General features: G+C 35.1%; 1 protein-coding gene across 1 annotated transcript; it reads left to right on the top strand.

Moving 5' to 3' along the window:
• Nucleotides 1–4,329: 4,329 nt before the first annotated feature.
• LOC110924028 lies at nt 4,330–9,969 on the top strand. Its single transcript, XM_035980229.1, has 10 exons — nt 4,330–4,555; nt 4,664–4,861; nt 4,958–5,200; nt 5,312–5,750; nt 5,850–6,790; nt 6,862–8,082; nt 8,266–8,494; nt 8,539–9,017; nt 9,120–9,228; nt 9,274–9,969. Exons 1-10 carry the CDS (start codon nt 4,330–4,332, stop codon nt 9,923–9,925), a joined length of 4,737 nt encoding a protein of 1,578 aa, XP_035836122.1. The 3' UTR covers nt 9,926–9,969.
• The last annotated feature ends 6,869 nt before the right edge of the window (nt 9,970–16,838 follow it).

The raw sequence follows: 16,838 nt of genomic DNA, 5'->3' as shown, positions 1-16,838 counted from the left end.
TTTTATTTAAGCCTAAGCTTTGACCGGTTAGTTTTAAGAATGATACGGTTTACGCACGATTAAGCGAAAGACCGGATAGAATGTGATTTAGACCCGACAAGTTTGAATACTTGTATAATATGGGTATACTAAATACATTCTGGATTTTGAGATAAAAATGATAACGTTTGACCCGTTTCGGTCAATTTACGCAAACTAGTTACGTAAACCGAACCGAACGCAAAAAGGGCGTTACGGGTAGCCAAAAGAGTCAAATGCAAGTTTCCTGAGATAATATGCTTTAAATGTGATATAACATCAGTAAGTTATGTTCTATATTGCCCGGAATGATTTTAAACTCAATTTATGCCTTATAAGGACATTTTGGTCATTTAAAAGATCATAAAAGAGTAAAATTAGAAATCTGAGGTTCGGGTCTGGTTCATACAGAAAATATACTTAATTTAACATGTTATAACGGTAGGGTATGACCCATATATCAAATCTATCATTTAAAACCAAACTATGCACCGTAGGGGTATTTTAGTAATTTCACAAGGGCTAAAAATGCCAAAACTGGAAATCTGAGTTCATATACTTATACTTACTGTTATTATATGAAAATATGCTAAACACATCAGTAGGTATGTGTCTTATATGTTTAAAACGGGTATAACGCTTACTATGCGTTTAAAACGCTAAAAATGCGATTTAGAGCCGTTTCCGGGTTTATATATGAAAGCTGAGATTTTTATATTTCCAGAAGGCTCAAAATAATTTATTTAACATATAAAATCAGTAGGAAAAGGTTTCGGGTCAAAAGAATGTGTAAAACTCATTTTATGGCTTAAACGGTCAAAACCGACATAAACCGAAATAACTAGGCGATCTAAGATCCGATCAGCCAAAAATTAAATAAAAATCATCAAAAATCCCAAAATATTATATATCAACAGTTGGTAAAAAGTTTTGTATCAAAACGTGGCCAGAAAGAGGTTATACGCGAAAAGGGCCGTTTATGTAACTTTAGAATATAGTTTTACGCTAATGGCCATAACTCAAAATCTGGACCAATACAGATCTCAAACATGCATGTACGAATCCGAATACAGATCTCAAACATGCATGTACGAATCCGAATCGATAGTCTACGAAATAGTCGTTTTATAGGACTTTCGGTTCCGATTCGTATCTCTACTAAGGATTGTCGAGTTGATCGTGGTAAAACACATTCTTATATTCATTATAAAGCTATCTATGATGATCAAACAGATTGCATGTCATTTATATTACCGTTTAAGCTATTTTTCTCAAAAATCACTTCTGTTGACTTTTTAGAAACACGTTTGACTCGACAATTAGCATGCATATAGTGGGATTCAGATAATACCCTTTAGAGGGTTTGTTTCCCACATAAATACCAACATATATCTGGTTTCAATTTGAGAAATGACTGAATAAAACTCGTTTAATCAGAAAGTCAAAGTATATGAACAAACAGTTTGACTTTTACTAATAATCGATGCTTGAACGAATTAAGGACTGAATTAGAAGCTTACCAAGGTCCTATTGATGTTAAGCTAACACTAGAAATCGGCCTTGATGTCCAGAAATGCTCCAGAAGTCCTTGAGAGCTTTTGCAAATTTGGAAGTTCTTGTTCACAACACAAGTGTTTAGTAAAATGAGCTTTGGATCAGATTTAAGGAGTAATTTAGAGGTTGTGGTTAGCTTACTGTAGTCATAGGCATGCATGGATGTTTATTGGAGCTTAAGGGAGGTGAAAACAGCTGGAATGCACACAAAATCGGACCCAAATCGCTGCTGTTCGCGAAATCCGGAGCTGGGCGCTGGGTCGCGGCCCGCGTAGGACCTCAGGCGGGCGCCTGGGGTCAGCAGTTCCAAAGTTTGCCCATTTGTTGCATGTTTGGTCCCTGTACTTTGGTTGCGATGATTTGGCTACTTATCTTGACCCGTAAACCCCCAAACTTGGTTTCTAAGAACCTTAGGACATCTACCTACATGGTAATGTCCTTGGAAAATTTTGCGCTCAACCGAAAAGCCATGAAATTCGACGTTGACTCTTTTAGTCCTTCAAGTACGGTTTTGGCCATAACTTTCTCATACGTTGACGAAACTTCACGAAATTTTAACCACATATTCTAGTGAGTATATTTTAGCTTCTCAAATCTTCGGGTCTGCCAAAAGTTCACTCAGAGGTATAAATTAAACATGTTGACACTTTTGGCCCCTATAGTTTGAAATACTTCACTTTTGTGCAATTTCCGCGTCGTATGATCCATGAACCACCCGTTTAAGGTTATAAACATTATGTAGGGTTATCATAGAGTCTATTTATCCATTGTTGACACTTTGGACCCTTACGTTCCATAGTTTTCACCGTTTGTCACTTTTAGTCCCTCTAAAGTTCATTTTCACATACCGGAACCTTATGACACGTGTCAAGACATTATTGGACGAAATTTTTTGAGGTGTTACATACTAACCCCATTATTCTTCGATTACATCCCTATCAAACAGTGTAGGCATGTCCTGATACCACTCTAAAACGCAAAGATAACCCTTCTTGATGTTGTTTTCACGAACCCATGCTGGCCATCCCAATACACTAAACCTATTTTTCTTTTTGGCTCTTTTTGGTTCAGCCGTGACGTTCAAATTGGTTTCCACACCACGCCTATTTTTAATGGTCACCTTTCCGCAGCGATCGATTCCCATGGCTTTTGCGACCTTTACCGGTATCCGCTAAGAAAACGGCAAACAAGTATTCAGACTTTAATCATAAAGAGACTAATGAAACCATAAAACAACAAGAGTTAACTTACTATACAAATAATCGAACTAAATACTTACAAAACGTGAACAAGATGAGGGCATGAAAATGATATTTGGTTCTGGTGCGTTCCAGTCAATTTCTTCCGAAGTGAAAGATCCGTCTGACTCCGAATCTGTTATCAGTATCACTTCCTTATCTTTCTTTTGTTTATTTCGCTCATTTGAAGAACGCGCCATTGACTACATATAATTATTTGGTTAACTAATAAATCTTCATTAACACAAAACATGTCGATTTAGGAAAAATCCCCAAATTTAGTAACATTTTTGTGTAACACTTATGTCAAACGAATATACATATTAACGATTATCCTGACCAAAAAACATAAAACAAACAACAATAGATGTGCAAAAAGGAATCAATCAATAATAATAATAATAATTCCCAGGTGATAAACATATTCAAATAGAAACCCTAAAATGACCTAACCGATAAAACAAACAATAAAAAACAAATAACTGGAACAATAATGGTAGATCAAGATCAGAAATCATGTAATTTCACTCAAACAAAACGCAAATCTGTACAATATGAAGAAACTACGAACAGGAAGCCGTTGATTACTACATGTTGTCTATCACCGAACATGTCGAGTTATCCAAAATCCCCAAATGTAGATCGCAAATATCTTACACAGATGCAATTAAAGATCTAGGTCATGTGAGAACATCAGTTTGAATCGTACCTTTTGCTGATTTCTGTATCTCTGGTGATAATGTGAATGCCGAATAACCAAACAAGTTTCTATGCGTATGAACTAAGCTATTATATAAAGGGTCAATGATAAAGAGATAAGAATGATTGTGTATGTATAAATATCTGATATTTGATATAAGAATTAGATGAAGAAACCTAATTGTTACTTTATTTGAATTACAAAAGTAATCCCTACCTTTACTTAATTTTGGTTCAGTTATATATATGTACTATAAAATGAATTTGTTTACTTAATGTACTTAAATTATACATATAAAACCTGTTGATTTATTAAAAAAAATAATAATTACAACATATTATTTTTAAAAAAATGGAAACAATGAATTTAAAGTTCTATAGTGATTCACTATACATTATAAATGTTACTAATAAACATGTTAGTTGAGAACTTACAAATAATTTTCACTGCCGGAAATAAAAAAAACGTATCACTTTTGGTCAATTCTCATTCCAATTTTTATGTCGTCGTCCAAAATACTGCAGATTGTAATATGCTACCAAACTGCAATACAACTTCCTTTCTGTTACTCCTTTGTCAAATAACATGCCATTGTATTAAACAATACAGTTTACTATTTTCGAAAACTTTATTTGTAATTATACATCAAATTGTAATTAACAACATCTATTGTATATATACTCACGTATTTCCTATTATCCCAGATGTCCAGCATCGAACACCATTGGGCAACATATCAAACGGTATTATTTAACTTTTTATCTTCACAATATTTACAGTTTCATTTTAAACCGTATCATTATATTTCATGTACCTTAAATGTGTTTTATATTTAATGATTGTATGCAAGTTTTCATCCCTAAACTTACTCAAGATGAGAGTAAGGAGAGGCGTAAACTTAGAAAATTATACATCGATGGTAAACGTTATGGAACGCAAAAAGGTACATCACAATCTATACATGTTATAACATCTACCTCTGGTTCTTCATCCATTCCGCATGACATGGTCAATGTTACAACAGAGGCGTCCATTGGATATGGAGGTAAAACTTTAATAAATGTTTAAAGTAGGATATTATTAAAAAAAAATTATTTCTTTAGTGGATAATGTTTATATGTGAATTATCTTTTTTTTTATTATAATACTACAGTTTTTGACCCGAGACTTCTTCAAAATCACTGCAAAGAGAGACGGAGGTTAAGGAAGTTATATTTAGACAGTAAAAGATCTACAAGTCTACAACGACGAAAATTACACCCTTCCAATACTTTATCATCTTCTTCTGAATTAAGATTGATATCTTCCAACACGCACAATGTTACTCCTACAACGTCGGTTGTAGCTACAAGTAAAAATTATATTTACCAAATAATTCAAATTTAATTTCAAATACAGTATATATGTTTAAAAAAGTTAATAAGTTGGAGTATATTATGTTATTTAGGTAATGTTAGTTGTCTTACAAACAACATGACTACACCAATAAACATTCGTCGTTTTTCTCTATCTTCAAACATCACAAATTCTAGCAACACACCTACTATTCTACAAAGTTCTTCTTTACAGAGGATGTCGCCAGGAAAACGTAAGTTATTAAGTAAATCACGAGTTACAACTCCTATACCAATGATTGACTTGACGACAGAGGAAACTACAGATGATGCAATTTACAAAGGAGTTTCAACAGGTATAATATCAATTATTTTATTTATTTAATTAAGTAAATAGTATATATTATTTTTATACAAACATATACTTCGTAAAGTAATATTCTTTTTTTGTTCAACTAACATTACAGATTATTTTGATCATGGTGACCAATGTATTACTTGTGAAGTATGCAATGCTAAATTATGGGATGCTGAAAAAGGAAGGGGAAGAAAAGAGAAAGGAAGAATATGCTATTTCTTATGTTGTGGTTATGGCAAAGTAGAGCTACCAGATTATAAAGATGCTGTTCCAAGTTATAAGAAACTTTTTACGTATAAGGATAAAGAAAGCAAACATTTTTTGAATAATATTCGACGGTATAACTCCATGTTTGCTTTCACGTCAATGGGTGGTAAGGTTGATCCCACTGTCAACAGAGGTAACGGACCATTCTGCTACAGAATTAGTGGAGAGAACTACCACAGCACTGGAAGCCTGCTTCCGGAAGACGGAGATCAACCTAAATTTTGCCAGCTCTACATTTTCGATACTGAAAACGAACTTTCCAACAGACAATCCGTTTTTAGGTAAATATAATAAAGTATAATTTTTTTCCCATCAAATCTTTCTATAATATATTTTTTATTAATATTGATGTTTGTTGACACTCCGCTATTTTTATTCAGTCGTTCCAAGGATTCATCCTCCGCGAGTGTCGCTGAACTTGATAGTAAACTGATTGAACATATAAAATGTGTTTTAGATTCAGAAAACCAGTTGGTAAAAGCTTATAGGATGGTTAGAGACTGTTTTCATGAAAACCCTGATCTTAATCTGAAGCTTCGTCTAATTGGTATTAGAGAAAAGGATGGACGAACGTATAATTTACCAACTTGTGGTGAAGTTGCTGCTCTAATTGTGGGGGATATTGCAAACACAATCAACAATAGAGATATAGTTATTGAAACGCAGACAGGTACTTTGAAAAGAATTAGTGAATTGCATCCTTCATACCTTGCACTTCAATATCCTATTTTATTCCCTTATGGAGATGATGGTTACAGAATTGACATCCCTCATCGAGGTGTCGTAGACGTAATCAATAAGAAACGTCCAAATTGTACAATGAGAGAGTTTTTTGCATATCGTGTGCAAGACAGAATTAATCAGTTTTCATTGATTCTAAATTCAAGGAGACTCTTTCAACAATTCTTGGTTGATGCGTATACTATGATTGAGAGCGAAAGGCTTAACTACATACGACTTCAACAAAAGAATCTAAGGTCAGATAGCTATGAAAGTCTATGTGAATTAAGAAATAAGGGCCAGCAAGACATATCTAAGGTTGGAAAACGAATCTTTTTGCCCTCTTCGTTTACCGGTGGCGCTAGATATATGATGCAAAATTATTTAGATGCCATGGCTATCTGTAAGTGGTTTGGTTATCCGGATTTTTTTATAACCATCACGTGCAATCCAAAGTGGCCTGAGGTAAAAAGGTTTCTTAGAGACACAAATCTTAAACCTGAAGATAGGCCCGATATACTGAGCAGATTGTTTAAAATAAAGTTGGATTCAATTTGCAAAGATTTTAAAGAACGCCATTTATTTGGAAAAGTTGCAGCAGGTATTTTATCAAATTCCTTTTTATATACATATTAGATTATTTAAATCTACTAATGATTTCTTTTTGTACAGTTGTTTACACAATCGAGTTTCAAAAGAGAGGATTGCCTCATGCCCACCTATGCTTATTCTTAGAAAATGAATCCAAACTTCCAACGGTAGACCATGTTGATCCATTTATAACTGCAGAAATCCCTGATGAAGATGAAGATGCAGAATTATATGCGCTTGTGAAAGACTATATGATTCATGGTCCATGTGGTAACGCTAATTTAAGTTGTCCATGTATGGTTGACAATAAGTGTTCGAAGGGTTTTCCAAAGAATTTTCAAGATCATACTACACTGGATTCAAATGGATTCCCAATATACAAAAGAAGAGATAATGGTGCTTATGTAGTAAAAAATGGAATCGACTTAGACAACAGAAGTGTTGTGCCATACAACAAAAAACTTTTGAAACGCTACCAGGCACATATAAATGTTGAGTGGTGCAATCAAGCCGGATCAATTAAATATTTGTTTAAATATATAAATAAAGGCCCTGATAGAGCAACCATTGCTGTTGTCCAACATGATAATAACAATGAACAACTAGAACAAGACGAGGTCAAAGAATATTATGATTATAGGTATCTATCGGCTTGTGAGGCATCTTGGAGGATCTTCGCCTATGATGTGCATTACAGGACTCCTTCTGTTATGAGGCTGCCTTTCCATCTTCCCGGAAAACAACCTGTTGTTTTTGGACCCGACGAGGATATTAATCAAGTCCTTAACAAACCATCTGTCAAAGCTTCAATGTTTCTTTCCTGGATGGAACGTAACAAAGACCCGAATGACACATTGGCCCGTACACTTACATATGTTCAGTTTCCAAGTTGGTATGTATGGAAGCTTGATAAACGTTGTTGGGAACCTAGACAAAGACATAAGTCAATTGGGAGAATTCACGCTGTAAGTCCGTCTCTTGGGGAAGCATATTATTTAAGAATTCTTCTTAACAAAGTGAAAGGACCAAAATCTTTTGATGATATTAAAACAGTTGATGGTAAGGTATATGATACATTTAGAGATGCATGTTATGCACTCGGTCTTTTGGACGATGACGCAGAATACATTGAGGCAATCAAGGAAGCAAATGAAACAGGATCCCCTTCGTATCTTCGTAATTTATTTGTTACTTTGCTATTAACAAATACGTTGTCCAGACCTGAGGTTGTATGGGAAAGCACATGGAGATACATGACAGACGACTTTATCTATAGACTTAGAAAATATCATCGACTTACAGGTAATTGTTTTACACAAAATGTTGTTATTATCCCCTTTTTTTTGTTTTTGGTTGCGTTAAAAAAAAACAATTTTCGTTTAAAGAAAACATGGTTTTGTGTTTCATTTATGCTATATGGTTTGGTTCATTAAATATTTTTTGATTTCATAACTTGATAATATATTTTTTTTCCATTTTGTACAGCTTTATCAATTCCAGATCACCAGCTTAAAAACTACGTTTTGAGTGAAGTTGAAAAATTCTTAGCCAGAAACAACTCATCACTCAAAAGATTTGAGACAATGCCGTACCCAGATAATGCGTCTATGTCTGATTCAGACAATCGTTTGATTAACGAGGAGCGTATCTACGACCAAACGAATCTTCAAGTTGAATTTAATAATCAACTTAATTTGCTAACTGAGGAGCAACGGTCAGTTTTCCAACAAATAATCAACGCAATTGAGGGTAACAAAGGTGGGGTTTTTTTGTGTACGGCTATGGTGGGACCGGCAAGACCTTCTTATGGAAGACATTATCTGCGGCAATTAGATCAAAAGGTCAAATTGTATTAAACGTTGCTTCAAGTGGCATCGCGTCGTTGTTATTGTCTGGTGGCAGGACCGCGCATTCCAGGTTTCGTATTCCATTGAATCTTACAGAGGATTCAGTTTGTCATATAAAACCTGATGGAGATGTTGCTAGACTACTACACGAAACAAACTTGATTATATGGGATGAAGCGCCTATGGTCCATAAGCATGCATTCGAAGCGTTGGATAGAACAATGAACGACATTTTCAATATCGACACTTCCAACAGATCAAACATCCGCTTTGGAGGAAAGGTTATTGTTTTAGGAGGCGATTTTAGACAGATCCTTCCTGTTGTTCCAAATGGTGGAAGACAAGAGATTGTCAATGCCTCAATAAGTTCGTCTTATCTGTGGAATACATGTAAGTTGCTGAGACTAACAAAAAACATGAGGTTAACAGTTGGAAGTTCAGCATCGGACGCTTAAGAAATAAAACAATTTGCCAAATGGCTTTTGGATATAGGTGAGGGAAATGTTGGTGGTCCAAATGATGGAGAAGCGTCAATTGAAATACCAAGCGACCTTCTAATCACTGATACATCGGATCCCATTTCAACTTTAATTGATTTTGTGTATCCTTCAATTCTCGAAAACTTCAACAATTAGAATTATTTCAGTGAGAGGGCTATACTTGCACCTAAGAACGAGGTTGTGCATGAAATTAATGATCGGTTGTTGTCACTATTCCCAGGCGAAGAACGAGAGTATCTTAGTTCAGACAGTCTTTGTCAGTCTGAAAATCCAAACGCTACACAACAAAAACTATACTCTCCTGATGTGCTTAACGGTCTTAAAGTATCCGGCTTACCTAATCATATGCTAGCACTAAAAGTAGGCGTGCCGGTGATGCTATTACGTAACATTGACCAACAAAATGGTCTTTGCAATGGTACACGACTACAAGTCAAAAAAATGTATAACCGTGTAATAGAAGCCGAGATAATATCCGGAGGGAACATAGGCACTCACACTTATATACCAAGGATTAGTTTGATACCTTCTGATAAAAAAATTCCTTTTGAGTTTCAAAGGAGACAATTTCCGTTGGCTGTTTGTTTCGCAATGACTATTAACAAGAGTCAGGGACAATCACTATCTAGAGTTGGTCTGTATCTGAAGCAACCAGTTTTCACCCATGGTCAGCTGTATGTTGCTTTATCAAGAGTTAAAACCAGACAAGGAGTTAAACTTCTGATTTTGGACAATGACGGCAAACCTACTAATAAAACGACAAATGTAGTTTACAAAGAAGTATTTCGTGACTTGTGATCTCCATGTACTCATTCATCAAACGATCTTTCATTCCATGTAACTGTTCCATAAAAATCATAATAACATGTTTTTGAAGTTATTTAATGTTTAATTTTTTTTGTTTTTTAATCAATTTTGTTAATGTAATAAAAAACATGTATACTCATACACATACTTAAATATTAACCTAAAAGTATGCATAAATAAACAGTACGTTCACTTACAATTCTCTATCCATTATCTTCCATATACGCAATATTACACAAATTTGGATCATCATGCATCTGGATATATTACATTATTTGTCTCATTGTAGTTTACTAATTTATTATTACTTGAACGGTTATTTAATTCAAACGATTACTTCAATAAATTAAAGTTATTCATTTGTGTTTTAGTCCACCCGCGAACCTCGCGGGTTCTTAAACTAGTTATAGATATTTCACAGATTAATAGATTTCAATAATGATCAAAATCTACCCAGAAAAAAAAATCAAAACCTACCCAAGGTGGATAAGGTTTTTAGCGATGTTAAAGCGTTGGATTATTTGTGGTATAGACATAGATCTAGAAATAACCATATCTTATGGTTGGATTGGTGTAATTGGAGTCATTCTTGGCCCATCATCCTTCACTTCAGCCATCAAAAGGTTATACTTCGTAATCCACATCTCCAACTGGTCCTCTATTGATAGGACATGTTTCGCCAATTCCTTTTCAATGTATCCCAGCTCTCTTTGTCTCATATATTCAATAAGACTTCTAAATTGGGGTGATTGATAGTAACTATGTGACTGGGATGCACATTCAGACTCACCCTGATCAACTGTATACTGGGTATGATAGGCGTCCTGATAGTGTACTAGATGGTCTTCATAAGAAAGTCGAGAGTATTCATCATAACAATGTTCATACTCCTCTTGGTAACTCATGCTTTGTACCATCCCTGGATCATAGCTCTCATACCATGTTTGCTCATTGTAGTAATCCAGATCTTCTTGATAATAATACTGAGAATCCTGCGAAGGTGAATAAAGGGACGGGTAATATGGTTGAATATCATCGTAATAAACATCCAATTCATATAACTCCCTCTGTGCATCCTCACACATTTTCCGGAACACAGGACAATCGTCACGAGTGTGACATGGACTACCACAACCTCGGCATGACCAGTAAACACTTTCCATAATAAGATCCGCAATGAATCTGCACAGACAAAGCAAGTATACCCAAGGTAAAAGCAAACAGTGGAATATGTGACGAATAAAACACTATTTTTTTTTGGATTTTTTTTGATTTTTTTTTATCTATTTTACTAAAAACTTAACACTAAACACTTTGCGCACGCCTCCCCGGCAACGACGCCATTTTGATGTCTGTCGTTAAGGACATGCAAAAACCAACTAAACTATGTAGATAGGATAAGTCGGATATCGAACCAGAGGAGGATTGTGGAAAGTGTCACAATGCTAAGTATTAATTGACTATTACTAAAAAGTTAAACTCAATTAATGGTTTGATTGATTAAACTAAAAATTATGAAAAACAAGTTGTAAATAATGGGAGAGAACAATGGTTCCTCCAGATTTCAGGTTTTGCAACTAGATTTAATTATGTGTTTAATCGTTACCTATATAGACATAGGTGTTTATTTTGATTAACTAATTGTGATAACCAACGACTAAGTACTCCGGTCAATACATAACGGGAGGTTATCGAATGATTATCAATCACAATTTACAAACCCTAACCCCATGTCAAATATATCCCAATTACTAGAACTCTCGGGAACTGAATGCTTAGAAATTAAGGTTTAAATAAACGTATCTGTTTACAATCAAATAATCAAATCAATGGTGAAAAGCATCGAATGCTTAGATCACAAACGATTGTCACAAACAAATAAAATTGTCTAACTTACAAAAACCCTCCATCCGGAGGAAACCATTAAAAAGACTAACCGCTCATCTAAGTTGAATGATCTTTGCACGCTTGAGCGAGGATGTCTGCGTATGAGTGTTCCCTCCTGCCGTCCAGATGATGATGTTATCGGTTTCTTTTTCCCCCCAGACCCTTGTTTGCGTGAATTCTCTATGTCAGCCGGAGCCCAATCATGTGCGGCCCAATCAAAGTCTGTGCCCAAAGAAGTCCAACTAGCAACCGTCAACCGTAGCCCACAAAAAATATATAATTGTGATGTTGAAAATCACAATAATTAATTCCACTCAAGCCCTTGTATCATTCACGTGAGTATGGATGATAGTTGTTGACTTTTGTTCTCTTTTTCCTTTGATGATGATGTGATGCCCTTGTTCCTATGTTAGCCGTCAAAAACAAAGCCACGTGATGTATGGCCCAATAGTCATTTTTTTTTGAAAGGCCAACAAACATATATTATTTAATAGGACCAACAGAAGACGTTAGTCCAAACACCTCATTACATCAGTTCACCAGATACAAAACAAACAATTACATAAGTATGTTTGACACCTCAAATCTACACCACTGATCCCATGTGATTGTCTGCCCTTTAGCGCGATTCCGTATCCAGAGAAAACCCAGCTGTCTAACCTCCTCTTTTATGCTCGCCAAAGGCCGCACTTTGCGGTTGAACGTAATATCATTCCGAAACTTCCAAATACACCATACTGCAATCTGAGTAACCGCGTTTACCAATTTCTTCCACATCCGTTTGCCTCGGACATGCTTCCAAATATCCACCACATCCTTCGCTGAAAACACAAACAAGGCACTTATTCTGCACCAGGTCGAGATGAAATCCCAGACTTCTTGAGCAGTGTTGCAGCCCGCAAACAGATGGTCTGCGGTTTCATCTTCTACTCCGCAAAATTTGCATCTCAACGAACCCACTTGCACATTTCTTTTTGCTAATTTGTAACATCCCGAAAATGGGTTTGGTAATTAAACCTCGTTAATAGTAAAAACGGGTAAAATACCATTAGTGGTAAAATTAACCCGGTGAATATTTGGATTTAAATAAATAAGTCTTATATTTATTAAAAGGAGGGGGAAATACTTTGTGAAAGCGAAGTATAATAAAAGGCCCGAGATTTAACGGGACTTAAAACAAAGCGGGTTTTTGAACAAAATGAATAACTAGGAGAATTATAACCTAGTTAACTACAAGTCTAGATATAACTTGAAATAAGGTTAGAATAACCTAAACTAAATGTTAAACAAAAGAGGAGGGACCAATGTTGTTAAAAATGAAAGTATAATATTGTTTTTAATAAAAATCAAACCAAACCCCCATTTTGAAGGGTCTGGTCGTACAGGAGAAGAGCAGGGGCGACACCCCACTCTCACAAACCTAAAAATCACTAGAACTCTCAAATTGAAGGTTAAATCCTGTCCCAAATCAAAATCCGAGCATAGAATATTGATCCTCATCGCAAGAGGATTCCAAGGTATGTAAAATTTAAGGAAAACTCTGAATTTGAAATTCTCATGAATTGGGAAAAATCTGAAATTTGGCTTGCATGTATGTGTTATAATGATTAAGGAACAACTATAGTGTCTAAGGACGAACCCTAGATCAATAGAAGTTGAAATTATAAGAAATTTTGGGTGAATCCATGAACACCATTGTAGGTGATTAATGGGTTATGTGTAAATTGATGAATACTAGGATATTGGGTGTTAATCTTGTGTAATTTGACGATTTGGAAGTGATTTCAGAAATCTAGTAGCTAACAATCATGTAAAATGTGATTGAGGTGAATTTAGGGCTAAATGATAAGCTAGAAACTTGTCATATAATCATGCGAAAAATCTGCCCTTAAGGTGTTTGTGAAAATGCCTCAAAGAAGGCTTAAAATAGAAATTTGAAGATCAAACGCATAATTATGATGTTTCGGTGTATTATGCGATGTAAGGTTTAAAAAGAGTTCTAAACATGTCGTGAATTGAACTCTTTAGGCGAAGAATCCGGAACGTCAAGCGGACAAGCCGGAGGTGATACACGCTTGAAAGGTGTGCTTTGAAGGTACGTAACTACGGTTCCGTTACATTATGCTTAAATTCGTATTTTCGTTATTAGGCTTCAAATTAGCATAATATATGAAATTGACATTTAATGGAAGTGACGAAGATCACTAGGTAAATAAACGGGTCAAAAGGTGAAATTATCACCCTTTGACAATATCGACTAATGGTTTGTCGAGTTACTTGTTTATAGGAATAAATATCAAACGGATACGCACATCGCTATTGCTTAGCGGCTACTAAGTCAAGGTATTGAAACGGGTCAATATATTGATCCGAGCCAGGTATGTTTAATAACACAACTCATCATGTAGAGTTTGGAGTTCTATAAGAGTTAGACAATGTTAAAGTGTAGATATTCGGTTATCTTTAAGGTAAACCGAATAAATTTAATTATGCTCATGGTGTTTTAGAAGCACATGGGTTTATAAATAAGATTATAGTTAGAAGGGTCGGATTTTGGGTCAATCAAGTATTTAAAGGACCCTGTAGTTAAAGAAGGATGAAAATTGACCAAATTGCCCTTGTAAGCTAATTCAGACGAACGACCCTTAAAGGTGGTTTGGAAATAAGTTTTATGATTATATAAATGCTTAGGATAAGTTAGATAGTGAAAAACATAAATTCTTTGGTCGAAGGGCTTTATACGAGTCCTTGCCGAAAAAGGGTAATCCGAGGGGTAATAACTCGGAACACATAGAAGTCCACATTAAACTCAAAACATATATAGTTGTAGTGGGAGATTACTTGTTGAGAAATGTAGGAATAACATGCTAGAAATGAATGAAAGTGATTTTAAGCTTTAAAGTGCTTAAATATCCTTAACGGGTCAAAATAAGCATACGAGCGAAAACGGGTTTAAATTGTCTAATAAACCTATGAATAGAACCTAATATAGTAGGTAACATTAATTAGAAGAAGTATATGAGATATAGGAATCAAATAAATAGGTTTGTTTGATAAAATGCATAAACGGGTTAAAAGTCGGTATAAAGGGTAATAAGCCGAGGATTAAAAGTCTGAAATTTTATTAAGTTGGATGTTGGGTTTTAACTCCATAAGATGGAGGATTTAATTACGGACGCGTAGGAAAAAGAATCGCGTAAAACGGATCAATAACGAAGAAGTTATGGCCGTTTCCGTGAAATCGAGTTGAGCTGGAAATGTACAGCAACAGCTGAAGAAACCTGCTGTGAAAAAGGGGGGCTCGCGTGACACCTAGGCCCTAGGCGTCACGCGACGCCCCTAACTCCGAAAATTTTTAATTTTTTGTCATTTTTAACCCCTGTACTTGTATGAACTAAATATTTGACTATCAAAACTAACTTTTAAGTTGGTTTTGATCATAGGTGAACGTCAAGGGTGCACGGATGAAGATCAAGCGTCGAGCAAGAACCGAACACGATTACGCACTAAGCTTCCGCACTATGTATTGTTATTATGTTAAACGACGAATGTACACATGATATGTTATAGACTTTTTAAATCTTAAAAAGTTTTAATAAACCCGGAATTTTCAATGCATATGTAATCTTAATTACATGACTGTTTTTCGTAAATGAGACGTTAAACCTTAGTTTATATGAACGGGTGTTACATGTTGGTATCAGAGCCTTGGTTTAAGAGATTCAAGTATGGCGGGAAAGCTATGCTTGGACTTAAACCTTACGCTCTTGATAAAGATTGGTGTTCGGTTCGAGGCTTGATCGCAAATCCGGTAAGTACAAGTATACCAATGGTTCAATATGATTAAAGTGTTGAGAACAACACATATGGTTATCGTGTAATACACGTTACACCAATAAAATCGATATAGAATAGATATAGTCAATGAAATTACACGCGTTGATGTGTATAGTAGAAAAACCTTGTATTAAAATACGGGCATCCTTTAATGTTGAAATTATTAACATTTGTATATGTTTTAGTTGAAGGACACTCGCATACGAGGATAGCGAGAGCTTAACAAATTACGGATATGATAGAAGAACGATCCGAAGTATGACAAGAGGAGCATGCTCACCAAGGACTAAATCGCGTAACGACCGCGAACAAAGTAAAGGCAAGAAACGCCCGTCGGGGAAAACATTACCAGGTGCACACTTTTAAATTTAATTGCACAAGTAGTAATATGCAACAAACACGTAAGTAATGACGGTTGCATACACATATGATAGAACTTAGAAAACCTGATTTCCAAGAGAAATTTAATAGAAAATGTGTTATTCATGATGATGAATAACAAATGAGTAACAAGATTGGTTCATATGGAAACTTGGATTAGGGTAATTATCCAAGTGGAAAACTCTCAATTTAATGCTATTAAGAAAGGTAGCAATCACATTAACAAATGTGATTATAGATTAGTTTGATAAAAAGGAAAAACATTGTATATGTTCATGAATGAAACATGTAAATCAAATAACTGTTAAATGGTAACTAAATAAACGGTTGCCAATGAAAGTCAAGGATATAGAAAGATTAGAGGCGTCACTTACATGGGGTGTAGTGCGGAAATCATGAAAAGGTCATGTGTGTCGTGTGTTGATCGCTTACTCTGGCCAAGTAAGTAGTGAACACATGATGCCATGAACTTTTTATGATAGACATACTTACATTTGATGTAGTAGGGACGGGGTGAATGGGACGAATTAAAAAGGTACCCAAATGGATCAAACAAGTAAGATGTTTGATAGTAAACGTAAACGCAAGTCGGATGACGGGAGCGTATTACGTTAGAATAACGAGCCCGAGAGAAGGGACAAAGACTAAAGTAAATGGAAATACAGACTGACTAATAGGAATGCTAACGTATAAAGATAGAAGTTTGACTGTCACAAGTGATGAAATTCACATGGACAAGTCAAACGAATTGAAAAAAAAAAAGAAAAAAAAAATATAAAAGACTTGATCGAATAAAAGC

This window comes from Helianthus annuus, chromosome 11, assembly GCF_002127325.2.
Source record: "Helianthus annuus cultivar XRQ/B chromosome 11, HanXRQr2.0-SUNRISE, whole genome shotgun sequence".
NCBI lineage: Eukaryota > Viridiplantae > Streptophyta > Magnoliopsida > Asterales > Asteraceae > Helianthus > Helianthus annuus.
The sequence above is the reverse complement of the archived record's forward strand: the minus strand, read 5'-3'. Positions and strand labels throughout refer to the sequence as shown.